The sequence below is a fragment of the Manis javanica genome, chromosome 1 (assembly GCF_040802235.1).
Source record: "Manis javanica isolate MJ-LG chromosome 1, MJ_LKY, whole genome shotgun sequence".
Taxonomy (NCBI): Eukaryota; Metazoa; Chordata; class Mammalia; order Pholidota; family Manidae; genus Manis; species Manis javanica.
The window spans coordinates 95,674,612-95,698,892 of record NC_133156.1 but is presented as its reverse complement, the minus strand read 5'-3'; the positions used below and the strand labels follow the sequence as shown (position 1 = coordinate 95,698,892).

General features: G+C 34.5%; 1 protein-coding gene across 4 annotated transcripts in view; it reads left to right on the top strand.

Annotated features, from left to right (window-relative positions):
• Positions 1–24,281, top strand: part of TNPO1 (transportin 1) — an 88,469-nt gene that overhangs the window by 5,793 nt on the left and 58,395 nt on the right. The window contains exon 2 of one of the 4 annotated variants that reach the window (XM_037026107.2): positions 21,894–21,941. The exons of 1 other annotated variant lie outside the window; for it this stretch is intronic. In XM_037026107.2, coding sequence (XP_036882002.1) covers positions 21,894–21,941 — 48 coding nt within the window. Of the gene's footprint in view, positions 1–21,893; positions 21,942–23,734; positions 24,184–24,281 lie in introns of those variants that run through there. 2 more of the 4 variants (XM_017649933.3, XM_017649932.3) reach the window with 2 other exon arrangements.

Here is a 24,281-nt window from a genome sequence, read left to right as displayed (position 1 = left end):
TTTTAAAGTAAAACATTTTTTACTTCATTTACCAACAATTTCCATTTGTTTGAGAAACGGGTATGTCAGGAGTCATATGTGTTCAAGGATTTCTTTGTCAGTAGCCACAGGAACTCCAGACCTCAAGGTTACCTTTCATATCTTGCTCTCTAGTTCATGTATTTGTCTCCTTTTTTATTTAAACCCCTTCCCAACTCATACTGTTCCATTGTGCCCATTGGGATTTATGGTCCACCATCTGCAAAGTCCAGTCTCAACCTGTTCTTAAACATTCCCTTCACTTTCTTGCTCTTGCGAATACCTGGCTTTCTTATACTGTGCAGTTGTGGCTGTATGTTTCCCTCCCATAGCTCTGAGCACTATTCCTAGAGGTGGGAAAGGTGTCTGCCATGCATCTCCTTGCTGTTTTCAGACCATCTCCGTCCCTTCTCCCAAAAAATCCTCATTTTGGGGTTAAGGCGTCAGATTATGTGATCCACTACCCCTCATGATTTCTATCCACTACTAATCTGCAGGTCATTCATCCTCGTTTCTCAGTTCTTTTAGCTCCAAGCTTATTGCCCCTTTCTCCAGTAACACTTCAGTCTTTATACTGAAATTGAAAAGAATATACATAACTGAACTTTCCATTATGCTGGCCTCATTTCCTAGACCTTTCCTCCAATGCTCTTCCAATCTATCCTCAGTCACTCCCATAAAAAAGGGCTTGTCCCTCTGCAGTCCCTCTGTGGTTACCATTAATGTGTTCTATTCTGTGATCTTCCTGTTTTTGTAGTTCCCCTCTAGTTAGTATCTCAGCCCCAACCATCTTTTGACCCCAGTGGAATCTCCAGTCCATTGCCCTATTATTGTTTCCCTGCCACTTACCGTGTTTGCACTCCCTTTCTTACTCAACTTAAATTCCATGGTTAATCATTTTAATCCCTCCCTTGGATCCACTCCCTTGCTCTTTGCTTGTTTGGTAGAACCAGAACCCATATTAAATCCAACTCTGCTTTCTTTGCACCTGTCCCTATGTAAATATATGTTTTCTTTTCTTCAAACTTCCAATATCTCTTTTCCTATCCCAACTTTCAGCTCGTGACCTTGCTTCATACTTTGCTAAGAAAATTGAAGCCATCAGAAATTCCACACTCCTGCCACCCTATGTACCTACAAGCATCTGCATCAATACATGCTATCCTGCTTATTACCTTAGATTAACTGTTCGTGTTCTTGTGTCTATTTTTGTACTATCCCATCCTCTCTCATCTACTCAAGGACAATGCTTCAGCATCTTTCCTTCCATATCAATTTTTTTTCTGTTTTGAATTACTCTATCAGGAAACAGACATGCTATTACTCTCCCATCCTTTAGGAAAAAAAGTTGATCTACTCTTTACCACCTGTTTCCCCATTTTTTTGGTGTCCTTTTATGGCATTCTTCCTTGAAAGAGTTGGCTATACTTAATATTGCCAAGTTTTCTCCTCCCATACTCTGTTAAACCCACTTCAGTCAGGCCTTTGTACCATTCCCACTGAAAGAGCTCCTCAGGTTCTCCATGTGGCCAAATGCCATATGCCATTGATTCTGTTCATTTTTCTTGCCCTATCAGCAACACCGGCCACAGCCATTTACTTCCCTATCCTTGAAACACTTTCTTCTTCGCTTTCCAGGATACGACACACCCCTGATTATCTACTAGCTCAGTGCTGACTCCTACTTCTCCTTTGCCTTTTTTCTCACAGATTTCTGAATGTTGGAAAGCCCTGGGGTTCAGTCCTGGTTTTTTGTTTTTGCATCTATACTCCATGGGTAATCTCATGCAGTCTCATGGCTTTAAATACCATCTAAATGCCAGCAATGCCCAAGTTTAGATCTTTAGCCTCTCTCTTTCTGATTCTGGTCTTATATGTTCAACTGCCTAGTCAGCATCTCTGCGTACATGTTTTTAACACATCAAACTTAGCATGTCCAAAACTAAACTCCTAAATTTCTCCAATGCCTGCTCTACCCACAGACTTCCCTGTTTGTCTGCCAGTGGCAACTCCATCCTCCCAGTAGCTCAGACCAGAATCATAGAGTTATTCTTGACTTTGCCTTTTCTTCAACTTTCCAAATCCGTTCTTTCAGGACAATCTGTTTTTTCTGTATTATCAAAATACAGCCAGAATCTTACCACACCTCACCCTCTCTACTACCAATACTCTGGTCCAAGCCACTACCATTATATTTCCTTGGATTAAAATAGGTTACTCTGGTCTCCCTATTCTACCCTTGCCCCTCCCAACAATCCTTTTTCAATATAGTGGCCACAGCCAGCCTTTTACAAAATTAAGACAGTTGCTGTCAGTGCTTTATTCAGAGCCTTGCAAAGGCTCCCCTTTCATTCAGAGAAAAGCTAGTCCTTACAATCACTACATAATCTTTCTTCTTACCTCCCTGACCTCATTTCCTACTACCACTTTTTCTTTTTCACTGGCCTCCTTGCTGTACCATAGAAGTATCAGTCATGTTCCTAGTTGAGGGCCTTTGCTTTAGCTAGTTTGGCTGTCTGGACTGTACTTCTTCCAAATATCTATTTGGGTCACTGGTCTTACTTCAAGGTCTTTGCTCAGATCTCACCTTCTCTAAACACCCTATTTCATACTGAATCCCCCTTATCCTGAATTCTTTTTTTTTGCATGGCACATACCACCTTCTAACACTATCGGGTCAGCAAGCTAGATCTTCAATGCCCTAGGCCTATTTTTGTACAGCCTAAGAGCTGAGAATGGTTTTTACATTTTTAAAGAGCTGTAAAACAAAAACAGTATACAACAGGTATGTGGTCTGCAAAGCCTAGAATATTATCTTGCCTACTGCAGGAAAAGTTTGCACTACATTCTGTTTATTTACCCTCCCAGAGGAATATAAATTCCAGGAGGGCACAGGTCTTTGTTTTATTATTGTTGAATCTGCAATAACTAAAACAGTGCCTAGAATATAGTAGACACTCAGTAAATATTTTTTAAATGAATGAATTGCTTGTAATGGTGCTAAATTATAAACAGGTTAAATGTTCATCAGTAGACTGTACTGCATTTAATAATGAAATAGAACTACAGTATAAGAAAAGCTAAGGCATATTTTTAATGAATATTTATAAAACAAATATTTTTTATTTCTACAGAAATTAAAGTACACAAAAAATAGATCTATAAGGATATGCATCAAACATATTACAGTACCTCTGGAAAGGAGATCAGGATTAGGAGAAATACTTAAAGGGAGCTTGAATTTCATCTGTATTGTTCCCTTTATATACAATGAGAAGCAGTCACATACTAATTTTTTGCTTAAAGATTTTTTTAATGAAGAGAAAGGGTAAAAAGGTACTAACTAAAGCAGTGAGAGGAAATAGAGAATAATGGGATGGAGAGAGAGGAAAGAGAACATTGCTTTTCTTAAATGTCATATTTCACCAGCAATCTGAATGAGAAGAACTTGCATGTAAAAATAAAGACTCTTAGGTGGGAACCAGTGTAACATCATCAGAGAACTGCAAGAAAACCAGTGTGGAACATAGTGGGAAAAAGGGGCCGAACTGCTAGAAGATTAGTTAAGAGAGAAAGGCAGAGTACAACTTTGTAAACTATGGTCAGGATGTGAAGCTTTATTTTAAGTGGAATGACAAACTATTGGAGCCTTTTAATGGAGGGAGGACATGATTTAATTGGAACTTTAACATGATCATTTTTGCTGCTTTGTCTCAGAGAATGGGCTGTAAATGAACAAAAGAGAAGGCAGGGAAACCTATTGTAGTAGACCATACTGAACAGGTATCTGAACTAGGGTAGACAGTGGAGGGGTCAGATTCAGAGTGTATTTTGAAGGTGTATTTTGAGAGTATATTTTTATAGCCCTGACTGACATTTTCGATGTGGGATATGAGGAAATCAAGCATGATCCCTTAGTATTTTGGCCTGAACAACTAGATGAACACAAGTAGCATTTAGTAATAACAGGCAACTGAAAGAGGAGCAGATTTTATGGGATAGGGAAGAGGACGAAGAGTTCAGTTTTAGCCAGCAAAGTTTGAGATGCCCATTTCACAAACCAGTGGAGATGTCTTATAAAACATGGATACTTGAGTCTGGAATTCAGAGTGCTATTTAATGACACAGACTGCATAAGGTAGAGAAAAGAAAAGGGCCTACGATATTTAGGAATGGGGCAGCCAGCAAGAAACTGGCAAAGAGCAGCCAGTGAAATCAAAGAACCAGGGAGATGTGATGCCACAGTCTAGGAGTTGAAAAAGTAGTTGTCTGTGTTCAGCACTGTGCAGAAATTAAAATGAGGCCAAGAAGAAATCACTGGGTTTGGCAACAAGGAAATCTCATTCTCAGCAGAGTAGAGTAAAGAAGGGGAGATGGTGACTGTATGCAACTTTCAGGATGTTTCTGTGAACAGAAATGTGTGGAGAAATTTAGTAGTGGCAAGTGAGAGAGTCAAAGCTGGTTTTTAAAGATACTATTGTAAAATAAATTTAAACTTAGAAAAAAGTTGTGAGAATCATTCAGAGAATCCCCATACATACTTTACCCAGATTCATCAGTTTTTTGCATTTTTGTCACATTCTTTCCCCCAATCCCTAAACACACATACACGCACACAATTATTTTTTGACCATTTTGAGAGTAGGTTGCATACATTTTGCCCCTTTAGCCCAGAATACTTTAATGTGTGTGTCTTAAGAGCAGGAATATTTTCTTTTGAAACCACATACATTTATCAAATTCAGGAAATTTAGCTTTTTACAGTCTGCTTACAGTTGTGTCACTTGTCCCAGTAACATCCTTTATAAAGTTTGCATCCTCTAGTGCAGGATCCAGTCCAGGGATTTATGTTACGTTTAGTTGTTGTCTTTTTAGACAGAGAGGTTTTGCTTTGTTTTAATGGAAGGTTGCCATTTTATCCTCATAACAACCTCATGAGATAGAGGTACTATTATATCATTGTATTTTTGTGACTATTAAGTGGCAGAGCAAGAATACAAAGTCAAGCAGAACTCCAGGGTTTATAACCTTAGACTCTATAGTACAGTGTCTCCTATGTAGTGCATGGAGAAATAAGAAACGTTTGGTTGAAGTGGACAAAAGGTAGAAATATATAAATCAGAGGCAATGATTCTTAAAAGGATCACTTTAAAATTCTAGATCTGGATTATAACTCTTTGTAATGATGGACCCTAGTTTTATATAGCACCCTGATAAACATTCAGACAGAAGGAAGAGCAAGAAAAGTGAAGACATCTAAAAATTTTACATGCAAAATTTACCAAACTTTGGCATAAATGATATGTTCTCAGGGTTGCTGATGCTGATTGTTTAAAAAGGTAAAATAAAATACTTGGATCAGTTTTTTTGTGGTAGCAGTTAATTGGCAGTATATGGACATGGTTGGTCCTAAAGAGTCCTGATCTGTGTTTCAAAAAGAGTTTGTTTCAGCACATAAATGCTGCTTGCCAACTTTTATTAGAAAATATTATGAGATTTAATTTAGGAAAAGAGCATTAAATAAATAGTGAATCATTGAAACCACAGGTGCTCCAGAACAGAAATTACAGTGGTCCATTGGATTTTTAGTTTGATAATGTTTTATACAGTTTTCTGTAACTTAGTTTTAAGGGGTTAATGGGCAAAGACTTCAGTTGGATAGAAACCTGAGTCATGATGAAAATTTTTCTGTAACATTTTCAACTAAAGGTTGTTTTTACTATTGAATATGACTTCCGTAAGTTACCTAAGCCTGGCAGAGTAGCCCAAGTATTTGCTGAAAGAATCAAGTGACATGTAACTCTCACTCAGGTAATTTAGTAGTGCCAGAACTATACTTGAGCAATTGAGTTTATACAAGTTTCCCTGAAAGTTTGGAGAATTTCAGTTAGCAGGTACAAAGAAAGAAGTAAGGCTGGCTTTTGTATGTGGAATATGACCAGGTTCGTTATTTACAGTCAACTAAATGTCTTACTTCCAGAATCTGAAAGGACCATGATCTTTAGTTGCTTTATAAATGAGGAAAAGAGAGTAAGTGATTTGTACAAGATTGCCCAGCCAGCTATTCTTCATGCAGAGAACTGACACAAGAGCCTGAGATCTCTGATACTCATTTTTTCCTGGTGTTATTTTAACTCTTCTCTGTACAGAAGATTTAAACACCTGTGGTTGGAAACAGTCTGTCCTAAAGCCTCATGAAGTTACACTGGGCTTGATAGCTCAGAAAGAGAAGTGGCTCCGAGTTCAAGTGTCTGTGTCACCTCCCAAATATCATTCTTCCTCTGACCTTACACTCCACACCCTGTCCCCCATAAGTCAGGGATAGAAAGAGTGGAAAAACTGTAAAAGTGGTTTTTGCTGAAATCTTGTTTTAGCATAGATAGTAAGCTTATAATCAAGAGAGTAGTATAGTAATTTAAGATTTAATGTAGAAATATGATTGGGATAGCTTAAGAGCCAGTAGAGAAATAAAAGTTCAAGGCATAAAAAGCAAAAGGCTCTGAGAAAAATCCCAGCTCTGTTTTGACCTTACATCCTATGGGCTAGAGACTTTTGTTTGGAATTGGTTGCTTATCAGGTGCACAGCAGGTAATTTTTTATTTGTGAAACAGAGTCTACACATTCACACTCCATTGAGATGCTAGTAGAGGTTAAATTGCTCAACAGCCAGGACAAAATTGTGATTTCAGATTTTAGATCATTTTCTGGTTTCTGGTCCTGGGAAATATAAACTCCTGTACAAACAAATACATATATAAACAAATGCTTTCTGAATCAAGTTCATCAAATACCTAGCCACGTAAAATTGCTGAATTTAGCAATATAAGAAATCTTAGGAAAAAAAAAAGAAAGAAATCTTAGGAATTTCCTAGTTTGTTCTTTTCATTCCAGACTTTTCTTATATAGTATTTGTAGTTTCCAGCTATAAAATCCTGCTTACACAAGTGCCTAATAAATATTTGCTTATTGATTTAATTTCTGGAGTTCCTTCCTTCTAGAATATGCATGCTATTCCTATAAAAATCTATAACAAGGAGTTGACTGGAAACTATATATTATAATCTATATAAATAATACAGATTAGTTGCTATATGAAATTTTTTCATTGAAAGAACATTTCATGTGTCTTAAAGATTGGCTTTCTGTGTCCCCAACCCCACTCCAGGAAGATTATTTAGGAAAAGTTTATTTCATAATAACTGAATTTATTTTTCTGAGTATTAGTGTAATGGAAATAGTGTGTGCTTTTTATGCAGTAGACTACTATATGTACCAATTATAAGTGTATATGGTCATAGATGGTATCTACCTCACACCAAATGGGCACACAGAACTATACCATTAGTTTCAAGTTAAGATAATTTATAAGCATGCATTTTCTTTCCTTCTCAGTTATTACATTCACTTACTTAGGCAGAATAATATACTACGAATCCATTGACTATTCTAACATAATTTTTTATCATAAACAGTTTTCATTTAGTATTTTCTTAAGGTCTTAAATTACTTAAATGATAATATAAATTTTTTTCTTAAAGAGTAAAATAGTATATGACACAAATGACTGTTCAGCAAAATGAAGAATACTAGAACTCAAACATTTTTCTGTTTAGTAAATGCTGTCTGACTGAAGTATTTGTGATATGTGCTCATTTCTACAGTTGAAATTTTCTTATACATGAGTTAATTTTTGTATGATTGAGAAAATCTACAACTTATTACTACAGAAGTCTCAAAAACTGTTGTAGAATTATAGACCCTCTTTTCTAAACTAAAATTCATTGTAATTTGTTTTTGGCTTTTACATTGTTGAGGAATTTTTTTTCTTCTAGTTCAACATGTGATTTAATTGAACTATTTTTTTTTCTTAAATAATATTTCTGGAATTATGCATCAGTGGTTTGAAAAATTAAGAAGTTGATGAGAGGTGCTTGAAATGTTTTTGGTATTAAAGAAAATTTTGGTGTGGCTTTTAATTTTATAGTAGTCTTACTGTTTCTGTATTGGTATTTCATTTAACATTTTAATGTCTTCATTTGTTACAACATTATTAAAAATTATTTCTGTGCATATAAAGTATTAAAACTGTAATCCAAAAAAATAGTCACAATTGTAGAACCTGTCATAATTCCCATTATCTAAGTAAAAGTAAAAACTTCTCTAATTTTTTAGAAGACCTGAGTAGGTTTCTGGGATTATGAAAAACTTTTCTGGTATAATCTGCTTTGTAAATATTGAATCAGTTTTTTTTCCCATTACCGTAGAGATTTGTTTTTCAATGTTCATATCATATCTGCTCGTTTTAATGGCATAATCTTGGAAAAAATTGCTGCAAGTACATTGTTGATAATTAAAATTTAACTCTTTAAGTACCATAACCTTTACATTTTCCAATAAAACCTTTCTACATCGTATTTCACACCTTCTTGCTATCTCAAAAAGTAAAAATACATATATAATTTAAGCTTTTTTATGATTCTGTCATTATTATGAATAGTAAGTATTATATTATAATATAGTAATATTCTTCGGAGTCTCTTGCCCTGCCCTGTTTATGACTGCAAACAATTATACTGCTGGAGGTTATCATTTATTTTTATTATAAAGGTAACATAACCACAATATTGAGGTTTTTTTAAAGAGAAGGAAAAAAGGCCCATAATCTTAACACCCTAATACACTGCTAGCTTTTCACCATTGTCTTTCAGCCTTTTTCATTTAATAATTCTGTTTAACTTACAAATATTTTTCTACTTACTTTTAATTGTTCTCTATATACACCTTTTTATAATTTGTTTCCCTTTCTAAAACATTTCCATGTCATTACAGAAATCTTTTTTAGTGGCTGCATATAACCAGCAGTTGAATGTTTTGTTGTTTTCCCATATGCTTATTGTTGTATTAGAAATAATATGAGATAGATTTTTGAGAATAATGCTTTCTTTTCTATATTTAGGATTCTTACGATATAGTCTCAGAAGTGTAATCATGAGGACAGGGCACAGAAATGAATATGGCTCTTGATACCAGTTGAGTTCATTTCCAATATTAGTGTACATTACCATCAGTAATTTGTTAGAGTTGATCCATTATATTTCAGCAGCATAAGTTATTTTTGCAAAATTTTCTTTGCTAGACTAAAAATTATGATTTCATTATTACATTTATTGAAAACTAGTAGGGTTCAGCATTTTCCCATATTTGTTTACTGTTATATTACCTCTTGTGAACTTTCTTTTGTGTGGTGTCTGTTGGTTCTAAATTAGTTTTCCAGACAAGTGAAGTTCTTAAGGTATTACTATCTTGTTAAATTGTCTAACTTTGTATTGCTATAATATGCCAGGAGCTCCCTTTCATATTTGTTCTAATAAAGCATATGTTTATGCACTATAACTGCCACTATTCCTACATCTCCCATTGGTATAAAGTGTTGATAAAGTGAATATTGGAGGGGTAAGTTTTCCCTTGATGGCAGTGCTCAGAACCAAAATAGCATAGTTGGAAAAGGCGGACGAAGGGAGAGGAGGGCTAGAAGTAGATGGGCAAGGACTTCTGTTTTCTGAAAAGGGAGTGCACATCTAAACAGGCATCTGGCTTTATTCTTGTGTGTTCTCCATTCTTTCTACTCAATTTATATTCTCCACCCATCTGAGTATATTCATTCCCAATACCTCTCAGAGACTTCCATGTCATCTCAAATTTGCCCTGGTGTTCAATCTAAGGAAGTTGATTTCCATAATAGTGAGCAGTTTTCATTGCACCAGCCTTACAGTTCCCAGAGAACTCCCTGAAAAGTTCAGTTCCTCCTGCTTAAAGTAAATACATTCTCAGAGTAGTTTGTTATATAATATATATAATCATGTGAATATATATTTAAGTAGTTATTTAATATTTCTATTCTGATTAAGCTTTTTGGCTCCAAGGAAGAGGACCTCCTTCAGATGTCTTAAGAGAAAGGGAGAGGTTTAGTTTAAGTCATTCATGGACATTGAAAGCCATGAAGCAGCACAGCAGCTCTCAGGGGTAGACTCTCCCTCCCGTGGACCATTATGCTCAGTGCTTCCTTGTTTCTCTCTCTGCTGCTCCATTCTCCTTTCTCTTGCTTAGAATTTCTGCCCCTTTATAATTTTGTCTTGCATGTGGAATCTGATAACGGCCATCTGCCAACCATATCATGATCTCTTGCCTTCTGCTTCAAGAACTGGTAAAAGATCCTAGTATTTCTTGATCATATTTCCAAGAAAGGAAATCCAATTGATTAGCTCATCATTTTGTGCTAGTATTCATCATTAGGAGGGTCAGCTGCCCAATCCTGGTTTAATCAATTGTGTTCAGGAAATGCAGTCACCAGGTATCAACTTTGCCATTAGACCAACACTTAGACACCGGCTGTGGGCTACCTGGTTCCCATCAGAAAGGGCTTCTGGTTACTGATAGCTATGAGAAAATCAGTACACTGCAAAAAAGGGGGGAAAGAACCTCATAATATAGAACTGGACATTCTATGTTTTTAAAAATGCAAATCAAATTCTTCCCCTTTATTAATTTGTAATACTGATTTCTGACCCTTGAGTTCCCCCCCTTTTTTTTTAAATGAGCAGATTGAATAGGTATCTAATGCTGTTTTCATTCTGAAGATGTTATTGCTATTCTCTAATTAAAGTTAAAGTTTAAATTGAAAAATTCCAATTTCATGGGATGAGGGGGATGGATAGTGAAAAACATCTAATCTTCAGTTGGCTGATAACTCAATATCCTTATTTGTAAGATGACAATAAGCTTTTTAACTCAAGATTCAGTTTTAAAGGTATATTCTTAGGAACTGAACACCTACTTAGTATGTGTAGTAGAAAGCATTATTATTCATGTCCATATAATCTCTGATTTCCTTAAAACCTCACGTTTCTAGGTTATATATTAATTAAATTTTTTATGTCTCAGTCTTGGTTGAGGTTCATTGTTTCTTTGTTACAATAACAGTAAAACAGACTTGAATATTCACAGAATATATGCTGTTGGTTTTTGTACTCAACTGTTAGTTGTATAATACCATCTGTCATTATTTCCTGCTGTTTTTTCCATTTATGGACTACCATTTGTGATATTTTTTCTTATCTCTTTGCACACCATGAGGATTACCTCTGTCAGCTACTTGGTTTTTCCCCTTGTACAATTTTTACAGACTGATTACATTCAGATCTAATTTAATATTCACCATTTGATTGCCGATTCTTAATCTTGTTCCTCTTATTCCTCCAAAATTTCTCTTTTGATTTTCTTTTTCTTTAGTATATCATCTCATTTAAGTGTCAAGTCAAACAGCCCATTTTGTTGCATATTCTTTGATCATACAAAAATAATTTAAGTAATGTTCCTCTTAATTCTGTCTGATGGTACAAACTGCTGTCAATAAATCTGGGCTTTAATGATAATTTTAGTTGGGGATGAAGTGCGAAGGGAGTGAGCATTAATACCTGCTTTTGTAGCATCTTACATTCTCATTTAATCTTCTCATCAACACTACTTCATAGATGGCTAAACTGTGACTCAGAAAGTTAAAATAACTGAGAGAACTAGGACATATATGTATGACTCCAGAACCCATGCTTCCTCTACCTTATCTTCCTGCTTACCAACAATAAATAGTGTATTTACAGTAGTAAACAGTATTTAGCTCAGGAATTAAAGTTGTAAAAATTGATTTTCTTTCGAAAGTTTTTTCTACTGTCTCTGTCTTCACAACTGAAATCTGAATGATATATATATACCCCTCTTATGTGTATAAGGATGAATAAAGGAGATTTGCTAAAAGCTAATGATAATTAGCTTGTTAGCCACTTACCATTTATCACCTATTTTATTTTCTAAACTGCTCTCGCCTTTTTCCAGTTGAGCCCTTGTCAGTTAACATACTGTGTTCCTTTTCCTATTTACACTTGAAAATGTGAAATACTGAATCAACATACTGTATTTCAGCAATCAATGACTTGGGACATGAATGACAAATTCCTAGGGCCCTCTCACTTCAGAACTTTAGGAGCAATCTAACTGTAATGAAACAATATACTTGTAGTTACCAAAACGATCTGTGATGGTTGCTCCATATGCTTATTTTTCAAAAATGATCAGTTTAGTTCCCTATCAACTGTGCAGGCCTGTCTCACTTTATAAACAGGTAGATTCTAAAATATTGAATAATTACCTTTTATTGATGTACGTTATAATTTCAGATGTGTTACATGTGAAAATATTTGGCTCTTCACATCATAGCCCTTTTTCTCATATCCTTAAATATAGTAAGCACAGGTAAAATCAGTAGCTTGCCTGGTGTTGATGTATTTAAATCATTCAATGCCAGTGTTTTACCAAGAGTATTATAGTCTTGCTAGGGCACCTACAGATTTGTCTCCATCTTGCATAAACCAAGTAAATAATAAAAGTGTAGAACAGTGTTACTTTAAGAAAAGCTGCTCTTTTAATTGCTTATACTTACATATTTTATAAACTGTGAATTAGAGAAGCAGCTGAGAATAGAAGAAACATTGGACCAGATCAGAAATAGGAAGACATATATTTATTCCGACCCAACTTTTTTTTTCTTAAGAAATAGTAGTAAAACTTTCTCACTTATTTTTAAATTTTTCCACCTTTCTTGAGATATAATTGACATGTAACAATGTATAAGTTTAAAATATACATCATAATGATATGACATGTATATACTGTGAATGATTACCACAGTAAGATTAATTAACACATCCATCACTTCACAAAGTTACTTTTTGTTAAACTTTTTTGTTGAGAACTTTTAAGATTTACTATTTTAGCAACTTCCAAATATATAGTACAGTATTGTTAACTGTATGTCACCATTCCATATATTACATTCCCGAACTTAATTCATTTTAACTGGAAATCTGTACCCTTTGACCACCTTCACCCATTTGCCCTCTCTTTACCCCCAGCAACCACAAGTGTGCTCTCTGTTTCTATGTGTTTGGGACTTTTCTAATTCTTCATGTAAATAAGGTCATACAATGTTTGACTTTGTCTTTCTTATTTCATTTAACATAATGCCCTCAAGTTTCATCCTTGTTGTTACAAAGTAGGATTTCCTTCTTTTTTATAGCTGAATAATATTCCATTATAGCTCTCTCTCATTTTCTTTATCCATTCATCTGTTGATGGATGTCTCCATTCCTGGCTGTTATAAATAATGCTGCAGTGAACATGAGGGTGCAGGTATCTCTTTGACATCAAGACTTTATTTCCTTCTGATATATACACAACAGTGGAATTGCCAGATCATATAGTAGTTCTATTTTTTAGTTTTTTGGGGAACCTCTGTCCTGTTTTCCATAGTGGCTGTACCAATTTATAGTTCCATCAGTCCATGAGGGTTCCCTTCTCTCCATATCTTCACCAGCATTTGCTGTTCTTTGTGATAATAGTCATTCTAACCGGTTTGAGGTGTTAGCTCATTGTGGCTTTGATTTGCATTTCCTAATGATTAGTGATGTTGAGTTGGCCATTTGAGTATCTTCTTTGGAAGATGTATTTAGGTCCTTTGCCTATTTTTAAGTCAGATAATTTAATTTTTTGCTGTTAAGTTGTATGAGTTTCTTACATATTTTGGATATTAACTTTTGTCAGATATGTGGTTTGCAAAATTCCTCCCATTCCATAGGTTGCCTTTTCATTTTATTGGTGGTTGTCTATACTGTGTAACAGCTTTTTAGTCTGATGCAGTTTCACTTGTTTATTTTTGCTTTTGTTTTCTTGTGTTTTGGTGTCATACACATAAAATCATTGCCAAGACCAATGTCAAAGAGGTTTTTGCCTGTTTTCTTCTAGAAGTTTCTTGGTTGCAGGCCTTATATTCAAGTTTTTAATCCATTGTGAGTTAATTTTTTTTAACAATATTATTTACCATATTCCCTGTGTTGTTTCAAGTTAATTTTTGAGTGTTGCAAGAGGGGATCAAGTTTCATTCTTTTGCAAGTCAATGCCCATTTCCCAGCACCATTTATTGAAGAGACTGTCATTTCCCTGTGTGGTGTTCTTGGCTCCCTTGACAAATACTAGTCAACTGTACATGCATGGATTTATTTCTGGGCTTTGATTTTATTCATTTGGTCTATGTGTCTGTTTTTATGCTGGTACTATACTGTTTTGATTGCTATAGCTTTGTGACATAATTTGAAATCAGGATGTCTAATGCTTCTAGCTTCGTTCTTTCTTAAGGTTTGAAGTCTATTTTGTCTGATATAAATGAAGCCACCAAGCTTTCTTTTGATTACCATTTTCTTGAAATATCTTTTTCCATACCTTCCCTCTCATTCTGTATGTGTCCTTAAAGCTACAGTAAGTCTCTTTTCGGTAGCATATTGTTGGATCTTGTTTTTTAATCTATTATACCACTCTTTGTCTTTTGAATGGAGAATTTAATCCACTTATGTTTAATTATTAATAGGTAGGGACTTAACTATTGCCATTTTGATAATTGTTTTGTGTTTTATAGATCCTTTGTTCCTTTCTTTCTGTCTTGCTGTCTTCCTTTGTGATTTGACAAATTTTTATACTGGTATGCTTTAACTCCTTTATCATAATCCTTTGTGAATTACTACAGATTTTGTCTTTGTGGTTACCATGAGGCTTACATAAAATATCTTCTATTTATAAACGTCCTTTTTTAAGCCAATAACAACTTCAAGAAAATACAGAAACTTTTACTTCCCCCATTGTAAGTTAGGTTATTGATGTTACAATTACTAATTAGTTGTAATTATGATGTTACAATTAATTATTGTTGTTAAAATCCAGTAACAAAGTATTGCGATAGTCATTATTTTAATACATTTTTTAACTTTTAAACTAGAATTGTAAGTGAATTACATACCACCATTATATTTACATTATTGGAGAATCTTTGTTTCATTATATATTTACCATTACCTATGAGTTTTACACATTTATATGTTTGTATATACAAAGACTTTTATATCAGCTTAAAGAATGCCCTTTATCATTTTGTAGTAGTAATGAAATCCCTCAGCTTTTGTTTTTGGGGAACATTTCTGAAGGACAGTTTTGCTAGGTATAGTATTCTTGGTTGACAGCTTGTTTTCTTTCAATATTGAGAATATAGCATCCCACTCTTTCCTGGACTACAAAGTTCCTGTTGAGGAATCTGTTTATAGTCTTATGGAGGTGCCCAAATATGTGATGAGTAACTTTTCCCTTGCTGCTTTCAAATTTCTCTCTCTGACTTTGGCTTTTGACAATATGATTGTAATGTCTTGGGTAGCTCTTTGTGGATTTAACCTATTGGGATTCTGTGGACCTCATGAATCTGTGTATTCATTTCTTTCCACAAATATGGGAAGTTTTCAGCTATCTAACTCAATTCTTAACAGTTATTAACCAAGTGACTTTAGCAGTTAATTAACATCACTGAAACTGTTTCAGAAACTCACAGTGTAGATTTGAAAATTAAATGAGTTAAGGTATGAAAGTGCTTTGAAAATCATTAAGCACAGTTTTTACTTGAAACCACTTGGCAATTATCAGTCAATGTTCTGAAATGGGATTTATAATCATGTTATAGTTGGAGAGGATTTTAATAGAGCTTTTTTTTTCTTAAATTGATGTCAGACATGAAAACTGCTAGAGTAAGGTTGACATATTCAGTGACAATAGTCAGTTGAATATAGCAATGGGAAAATCACTAGTAGCTTATTAATAAATCTATAATGCTAAAAGAACCAGGGACCTGATTTTTATTTTATATATTTTAATGTGTGGGCTTACTATTTAGGGAAGTTTCCTTTCAGTTTCATTAATGACTTAACTATTGCCATTTTAAGAAAGATGGGGTTTTCATTTGCAAGGTAAGTTGATTTGCTATATGAATTTAAATCAGATTTGGCCAATCAAGGACCATAATTATCAAATGTTTTACTTATAAGTTAACATTTAATTTATATAGCAGTTTATGTTGTTCCCCCATATCTTGACTTTTGCCAAGTTTCCATTTCTAAGAACTTACATGTAACTCCTTCCCCAGCCTCTGTCACTGATAAATTACAAAGTAAATTCTTTTGCACCAAGCACTGCAAATTATGATGTGACCCTGAGCAGTATGTTCTTATGTTTTGGTTTTCATCATTTTCCTAGTGATTAGTAATGTTCCATATTAATCAATACAGTCCGAATTCTGTTCCTCTTTCTCCTTTTTTCTGTCATTTCTTAGGCAGCTAGAACACTGCTGGTCATTAAAGTAAGGAACTAGTGAAAATTGCCAGGAACAGATTTATTGAGTTAATACATAGTGATCCTAAACTGGCAGTATATTAGAACTACCTAGGAGTTGTTTAAACCTACCTATACCCAAGTACCTAGCCCCCACCCATATATTGAATCAATGGTGGAATAGGGAATAGGCATCATATTTTTTTTAAGTACCCAGTGAATATAATGTACATTCATGGTTGTAAACCTTTGGTTTAAATAGCTAAACACACATGGAGAGTGAGGTCAATTGTGATAGTTAAATCTTTTCTAGAAATCATCAGAGAATTGGATTTTGGGTGATAAAATGATGTAACCTCAAGTTAAGCATATGGGAAACACTAGTCCTATCACACTCTCACTTTGATTAAAACTGAAAAGTTTAAACTCTGAAAAGCAAATTAAGTATCACACCTGAACTAAAGGAACTATACACTAATGAAGAGAATTTTTGATTCTTGGTGATCAAAGAATAGAGAAGTCTACCCAGGAGTTCTGTTAAGGTTTGTTCACATGTTTATGGAGGTGGCAGGTAGAATAATATGGCAGCATGGGGTATTGCACAGACTAGAGTTGAGTGCCTCTGGGCTTGAGTCCAATGTTTGTTTATTTCTGTCTCTGTAAACCTTGGACACGTTATTCAACTTCTCTTAAGCATGTTCCTTTTCTGTAAAATGGAGATAATAATAGTCCCTACTTGTGAAATTAAAGGATACCAAATACTTAAAACACTTAGTATAATAACTGGCACATAGAAGTGTTCCATAAATTATGAAGGGTTGCTGTTATTCGTAAACACAATCCAGACTTTAGAATCACAGAGATTTGGTTTTGAATGCCCTATCCACCACATACTGACTGGGCAATCTACTTAACCCCTCTGAACCTCAGTTAACATAAAATATGCTTAACATCTACCTCGTAGTACTGTTGTGAATATTACATGAGCTGAAGTACATAGGAGTATGTGGTAGTAGATTGGTGAATTTTCAAGCCAAGTGTTCCTTCTTACCACCTGCTTACTTTAATACTAGACTTTTAAAAAATGTTTGTAAACTTTAGCATTTGAGTCACATATTAGGCGTCTTCAGAAGTCTTCCTGAAATGGTAGTCTAAGATTACATTTATTTAAATTTTCCATAGTACTTACTTTCCATTTTCCTTTTTGTTGCTGTTAATCTTTCAGTCCTTAGATGACAATAACTAATAATGTCAGAGGATAGTAATTTTAATTTAGCATAATTCTTCCAAGTGGTGAACTAGATCAGTCATGCTAATCAATCAATCAAGGATGATTTAAGACCTATGTGCCTAGCACGATGTAATATCAGAGAGCCCAAATGCTGTGGTCCCTTCCTTTTAATCTAGTTGAGCTCATTTTAAGTAGCTTGGGCTGAACAGTTAGTTTTGCTTTTTCCTCTCTTCTTTGTTAATCATTAATTTCTGATTACTTTATAGAATTTCTTAAAGAACTTTCTAGTTCCACTGATAGCTATAATTTAACAATCCTGTTGACATTTTTAACTCTTTGGTATTAAAATACCTCGTTTTTAAAAAGTTATCAATAATCAGCTTTCCCTTTCTCTTCATACTCGAGCTTTGATTCAATTTCTCATGAAAGTTTTATTACATAACTTGGTTTAAAAAAATAGCAGGCTCTTTTTAGCCCTTTGGATATCTGGGTTTTTTTTCCTTCCTTGTTCATCATAACATCTTTCTGTGTAAAGACATTTACTTTGGAAATCTTCAGATTTGATTCACATTTAGCAAATGATTTGGCAAATTACTTGTATTTTGATTTATCTGTTTGTCAAAGATAATACTTGCCACCTACTTATAACAAAGTGATATTGTGAAGATTAGATTTAAAATGTTTTTAACTCAATTGCTTAATGCTATTGAAATATTTTTATATTTTCACACCATACATACTGATTTTTTAGATCCATTATAGTTTTTACAATAGTGAAATATGATTTACTTTTTTCTTTATCTCACTACAAAGATACCAAATATATGTTATTTCTTTAGTATGCAAATGATTTTATTTAGGAGTGGTTTTCCAGTTTACAGAAATTTATGTTTCTGTTAGAAAGATAGTATTTCAGGGACTTAGAGAGACTGGACTCTAGAGCCAGATTAGTTGGGTTTGAATCATGACTCTCATTCATTATTTAAGTAAACTTGGGCAAGTAACTTAACTTCTCTGTGCCTCAATTTACTTATCTCAAAATGCAATTAATATTCATATCAGAGTTCTAGGAATAAATTAATTAATGTGTACATGCTTAGGTTATTGCCTGGCACTCAAAAAATATTAGCAATGAAAATAATAGGTGTGTTTAAGTCTTTAATATTACCAGAATTTTGGTAGTAATTTGGTTCTCTATGAAACATGACTACCTTTCCCCTAACAAACTGGAAATCCATGTTAAATGCAGATGGGGTGGTTAGATCTTTCTGTGGGTGCTTCTATCCCTCCAGAAATTTCCCATATTGCAGCCTGATGAGTTTTTTTTAAACATTTTTATTATAAAAATATGCTTATTGTGAGAATTAACAGTGAATAGCAGATGGTGATTCTCTCCTGCCCCGTTTCTCCTGCTTCCTAGAAGAAGTACTCCTTTTCTGTATTTTTATTCAGTCATATCTTTTATCAGTTTATTAGCCCCTTCGCAAACTCTCTGTTAGCCTTAGGTAAGGTCCAAACCTCCTAACATGGACAATGAGGTCCTTCTAGCCCCTGCTTTTCCCTCTCACTTTCACTTTGTGGTCATTCCTATTAGATCTCAGATAAAACGTTACTTCCTCAAGGAAGTCCTTTACTGATCTCCTAACTGGATTAGGATCATGTCCTCATGGCCGCTTGCACCTTTCCTACCATAGTTGTTCTCCACCAAGGCAATGGCTGTTCTCTGCGGAGTGCTGAGTAGTTTGTAGGAAGGAGCTCTTGCCATGTAGTTGATGATCACTGTTAAGAAATGTCTTAAACCTTGAATGACTTGAATGTCCCACTAGATGGTCACATAGGTGAAAAAAATTTGTTTATAGCTGTCAGAGCCTGGAACCCAACACAATTTTACATATGTACACAGAATTTTTTGCAGGATTTGGATTTTAATTAACTATTGAGTTTTCCAGGAATAAAACAACTGTATTATTGAAGGAAGATTGTATCTTCTTTTGTTTGGAATTCTACCAAGTTGTTTACCATTTGGAGTAGTCATGTCACTGATACAATATTTATCACATGCATAGTGATTCATCATATAGGTGGAAACATCTGACTGTTCAGTAAATATTTGTTTGAATTTAATTGAAATTGGAAGGAAAAAAACTCAAACTGGATGGAGAAAAAACACTTCTCACTTTTTTGGCAGAATATATTCACTTGCCTCTCTAATCCTTTTGTATTTCATTTATTTCTTTCATAGCACATCTGTCTCTCCCACTAAAAAATGAGAACTTAGCAGGGGCAAGAAGGTATTTTACTTACTTTTTTATCTTCAGTGCTCTCTGAGCACATGGTAGATGCTCAACTTAATAGTCATTCAGTTGAATCAATGGCAACAATAGTATTTATTCAACAAATATTAATTGAATCAAACTCTGCTGGCAAAGAGAGCAAAAAGACACTGTCCCTGATCTCAAGCAATCACATGATAAATTGCTAAGGCAGACCTGGAAATAATTATAATACAGAGCAATAAAAAATCTTAGTATAAAGCAAACTGAAATGTAAAAAGCTAGAAAGTATAGATATGTAATGAAAAAAAAAAAACACTGATGTCTTGTGGGGAGGTCCAGGAATAATGTCACATAAGAGAAATAGTATCCAGTATCAATTATGGTGCCAAGGAAGACTCTCAATAAATATTTGGAAATCAAGTAGATGAGCATGGATAGCTCTAAAGAGTTAGAAGGAGTTTGTCAAATGGTCGGATTTTTAAGAGGGCATTCTAGACAGGAAATCCTCATTCAAGGATCAGAGATATGAGAGGCACAGTTGATATTGCTGGAGCATAAAGTAGGTTAAGTCCTAAGAGATAAAGTTGTTCCTGGAAGTGATGGACCAGGGCATGAAGAGTCTTGTTCATGAATAGAAGTTAGATTTAGATTTTATCTTGCAAAGGGTAAAAAATCATTGATGTAACAATTTAAACTACATTTCAAATCATAGTGTATGCCAGACAGGTACCTGTAATATTGTTACAGAGTTAGCATATTGTCATTTTATAGTTGGAAAATTGAGGCTCAGAGAAATTAACTTGCCCAGATTTTCATGGCTTCTAAGTGGAAAAAGGATTTAAACTTTAGGATAGTTGTTGAATCCAGGCCTCTTTTTGCATTTTAAACTATATTTTACAGCCCCTCCAACAGGAAAGATACTAGGTATTTCTACCTTTTTGTCAACCAGTCTGGTTTCTTTATCTCACATCATTCTTACCTCTAGCAAATACAAATTCTTAAATGTAAATATAAGTTTTAACAGTTTAGGATTCTTAAGTCGTAGTCTTGTGAAAGGCCCCAAATGGTAACTTCTAGTAACTTACGTCCTGTAGACTACTTTTTATTCCAGTGCCATCTCCTATCTAGATAGTTCAAATATCTGTCTTGGCTTATTGAAATGCTTTTTTTTGACTTGGGGGAGGGGGTTGATCACTGAATGTCATGGACCAATCAGCATGATTTGTGTACTCTAGAAGAGAAAATTTCAAACTACCTCTTTTTTGAAACACTTAGATATTAGTCTTCAACACACAAAAAGAATAGCAACTACTTTAAGAAAATTCAATATTAATCTTGATATTCTAGTTAATTAGTATAGATACCGTTTACTATTTAAATAAATGATTTCTCACTCATTTTGGTGTGCTTGGTGAGCTTCAAATACTTCAGACATGATCTAAGCAACTCTGATATATCTCTGGCTACCCTAGGATAAGATTCTTCCTAATTTTAATGGCTATTATAATGTGGTTAAGTTTTGGAGAAACACATGATGATGGTTGCACAATAGTTGAGAATATACTTGGTGCTACTGAACTGTACACTTAAAATGGTTAAAATGCTAAAGTTTATATTATATATATATTTTACCACGATAAAAAAAAAGTGGTATAGAAGTTCAAAGTGGCCTGGTATCTCTTACCAAGCAATTACCCATCAAAAACTTTTGAGAGTCTTTTGTTCCAGATAACTTGGTTTATCTCAGTTCTCCCTAGTCCATCATTATAGGCTGGTCAAATTAAATGTTATTAAAACTAAGCTGTTCAAAAAGAAAAATGATTCCATTAACTTATTTGATTGAGTGCAGGGATAAAGAATGAAGCATAGTAATGATATTGTAGGGCAGTCCATCTTTTTTAGATATGATGAAGTGCCTTTTGGACTTGGCTGCTATTGGTCCTGGTCTTAGTTTCTTGTTCAGAATGGCAGCTAAGGATTATTAAGTAGGCTGTCCTAATGTATCAACAGAAGGGATGTGCATGATAGCAGCTCCAACTGTATAAAGCTCAGATTTTAGTTTTCAACCCCCACTTCCATATTAGGGGAAGTTAAATTTTCACCCGTTATATTCACAGAAATTAAGAAGCCTGCTGGTGGAGATATGGGAAACATTTATATTGTTGGTGAGTGTGAATTGCATAACTTTTTGGAAAATAGTATGATAATGCTTAGAAATTTTTTAATTCACATACTTTTGGCTTACTAAGCCCACTAGGATGCCACTACTGTAGGCATGTGAGTAAAAGGATGTGAGTAAAAGAATGTTTTTTGCTGTGTTGTTAATAGTGGCAAAAAAGTAGAAGCAGCCTGGAAGCCAGTCAGAAAATGATTGAACTAATATGTTCTATCCATTCTAAAAACCAATGTGCATGTATTTAAAAGTGAGTTAAATCTATATGTATTGGCGTGGAATGACGGCCATGCTATATTATGTATTAAGAAGTTGTAATTAGTAGAGTGTAGTATGATCTTTAAAAAGAAAATACTAGAATTATATTTATCCTTGAGAACAGAAAAAGGTTATGAAGGGATTCATATCAAACTGTTAGAACTGATTCTCTTGAGAATGTAACCTTGGAGATTGAATTAGCTTTCCTTATACAGCCATGTTGTTTGATTTGTTATAATAATATATAGTTTTTGTAATTAAGTTAAGTAAAAAGGAAAAGAGAAGGGGGGAGATCCATAATGATAAAAATTATAATGGGGATTACTTTGGGGTGGGTTGATGACTCAGAAGGGTTTACAAGAGAAACCTTGGTACTGGTTATAATCTATATCTTAGCATGGCCATTGGTTGAACAGGTGTTCACTTTGTAAAAATTCATCTAGTTGAATGTTGATGTGTACAGATTTATGTATATGTTTTAGTAACTCAATGTTTATTAAAATAATGGTACAGTAATACAATGGAGTACTGTTGTTTTTTAAAATAATTTCAATAAATATTAATGATACTGTGAAGTTGGGCAAGAAACAGGACAATCCCATTATTATAAAGGATAATGTACATGTAGACACAGAATGAAGACTGGAATAAAAACAGTACAGAATTAATATTATGTCTAGATCATTATTTTTGTTTTGGGGGGAATTTTTGCTTAAGAACAGTTTTTCATGAGTCCTTCAGCAAGTCTGTAGAAGGTGATGAGCAAAGCCGGATTACAGGATATTAAGCAGAAAATACGCGTGAAGGAGAAAAGAGGAAGATTTGGAAAAAGAAAGAAAAACGATGTTAACTAGGAGGTGCAGTAAGGTCAGGTAGTTTTTTTAACCCCTACTAGGAAGGGGACTTGACAGGACTAATTTCAGCAGTCAAACCATCATGTAGTGCCTTTCCTTCTGCACTCTTATTTTGGTTTTTACAAATAATTCATGCTTGATACTTAAGTTTTGTTCTTGTCTAAGCATTTAGTTTTAATGAAACTGTGCCATTGATGTAATAGCTTAAATTGATTGTAGCAGATGCAACTCAAAGATTTAAGAAACCTATTGTATTCTTCCCCTCAAATTTCACTAATTAACTGTGGTAATTTGCTCATATCTTTCTGAGCCATACTTGCTACCAGGTTGGAGTGAAAATCAAATGAGAAAATGGATGTAAAAACACTTAAATTAACACTATCCAACTGTAAAATTACATTATTTTTCTTGTTTTTTCTTCAGCTCACAGCCCTTAGTTGTGAAATGCAGTTAATTCAGGTGGAATTTATTTTACTTCATAAGAATTCAAAAGTTGAAGTTTATGAAAGAATGCGTTTTTTTGTTTTGTTTTTTTATTTTTATTTTTGTATCTACAATTACATGAGGAACATTATGTTTAAGAGAATGCCTTTTTTAAATCAAGTTCTGCAAATGTAGATGCAACACAGCGTTTATCAAGGTGTGGGCTATGATTGAATTGCATCTTTAATATTCTAGACTAAATATTAGTATTTAGTGTTTTATATATCAAATTGAAATGTGAACATTTTTATTCTAAGTATTTTGACCTATCGGGAATTATCAGGCTTTTTTCCGTATTTCAATCATTTTTCATTATTCACCATGTTAATTTAATAGCCCGAATCAGATTTCTTCAAGTGTTTCGCAGAGGTTTTGATAGGATTTTGAATTACCCCTTAAAACAGTAATAATCTGGATGAGACTAGAGGTGGGTTGGGTTGGCGAAAACTGCGTGGCACTAGGACCCAGGGGGCTCCCTTGAGCGGAACTAGGGGCCAGATTGCAAATTCGCGGTGACTCAGTCTGGTCGGTTCCCTGCGCTCGGCGGCCGCGGCGGCAGCAGACGTAGGCGGCCGAGCTGCTAGGAACGTCTCCCCTGGGTTTCGCCGTTCGAGACTTCCTTCGGGGCACCCCAGGCAGGTCCGAGGCGTTTGGGGAGCGCAAGGGTCATTCTGGCGGGGAGAACGGGGTTGGTTGGCGCGGGAAGCCCTCGGGCCTGTGCACGGGGAGTAACATTT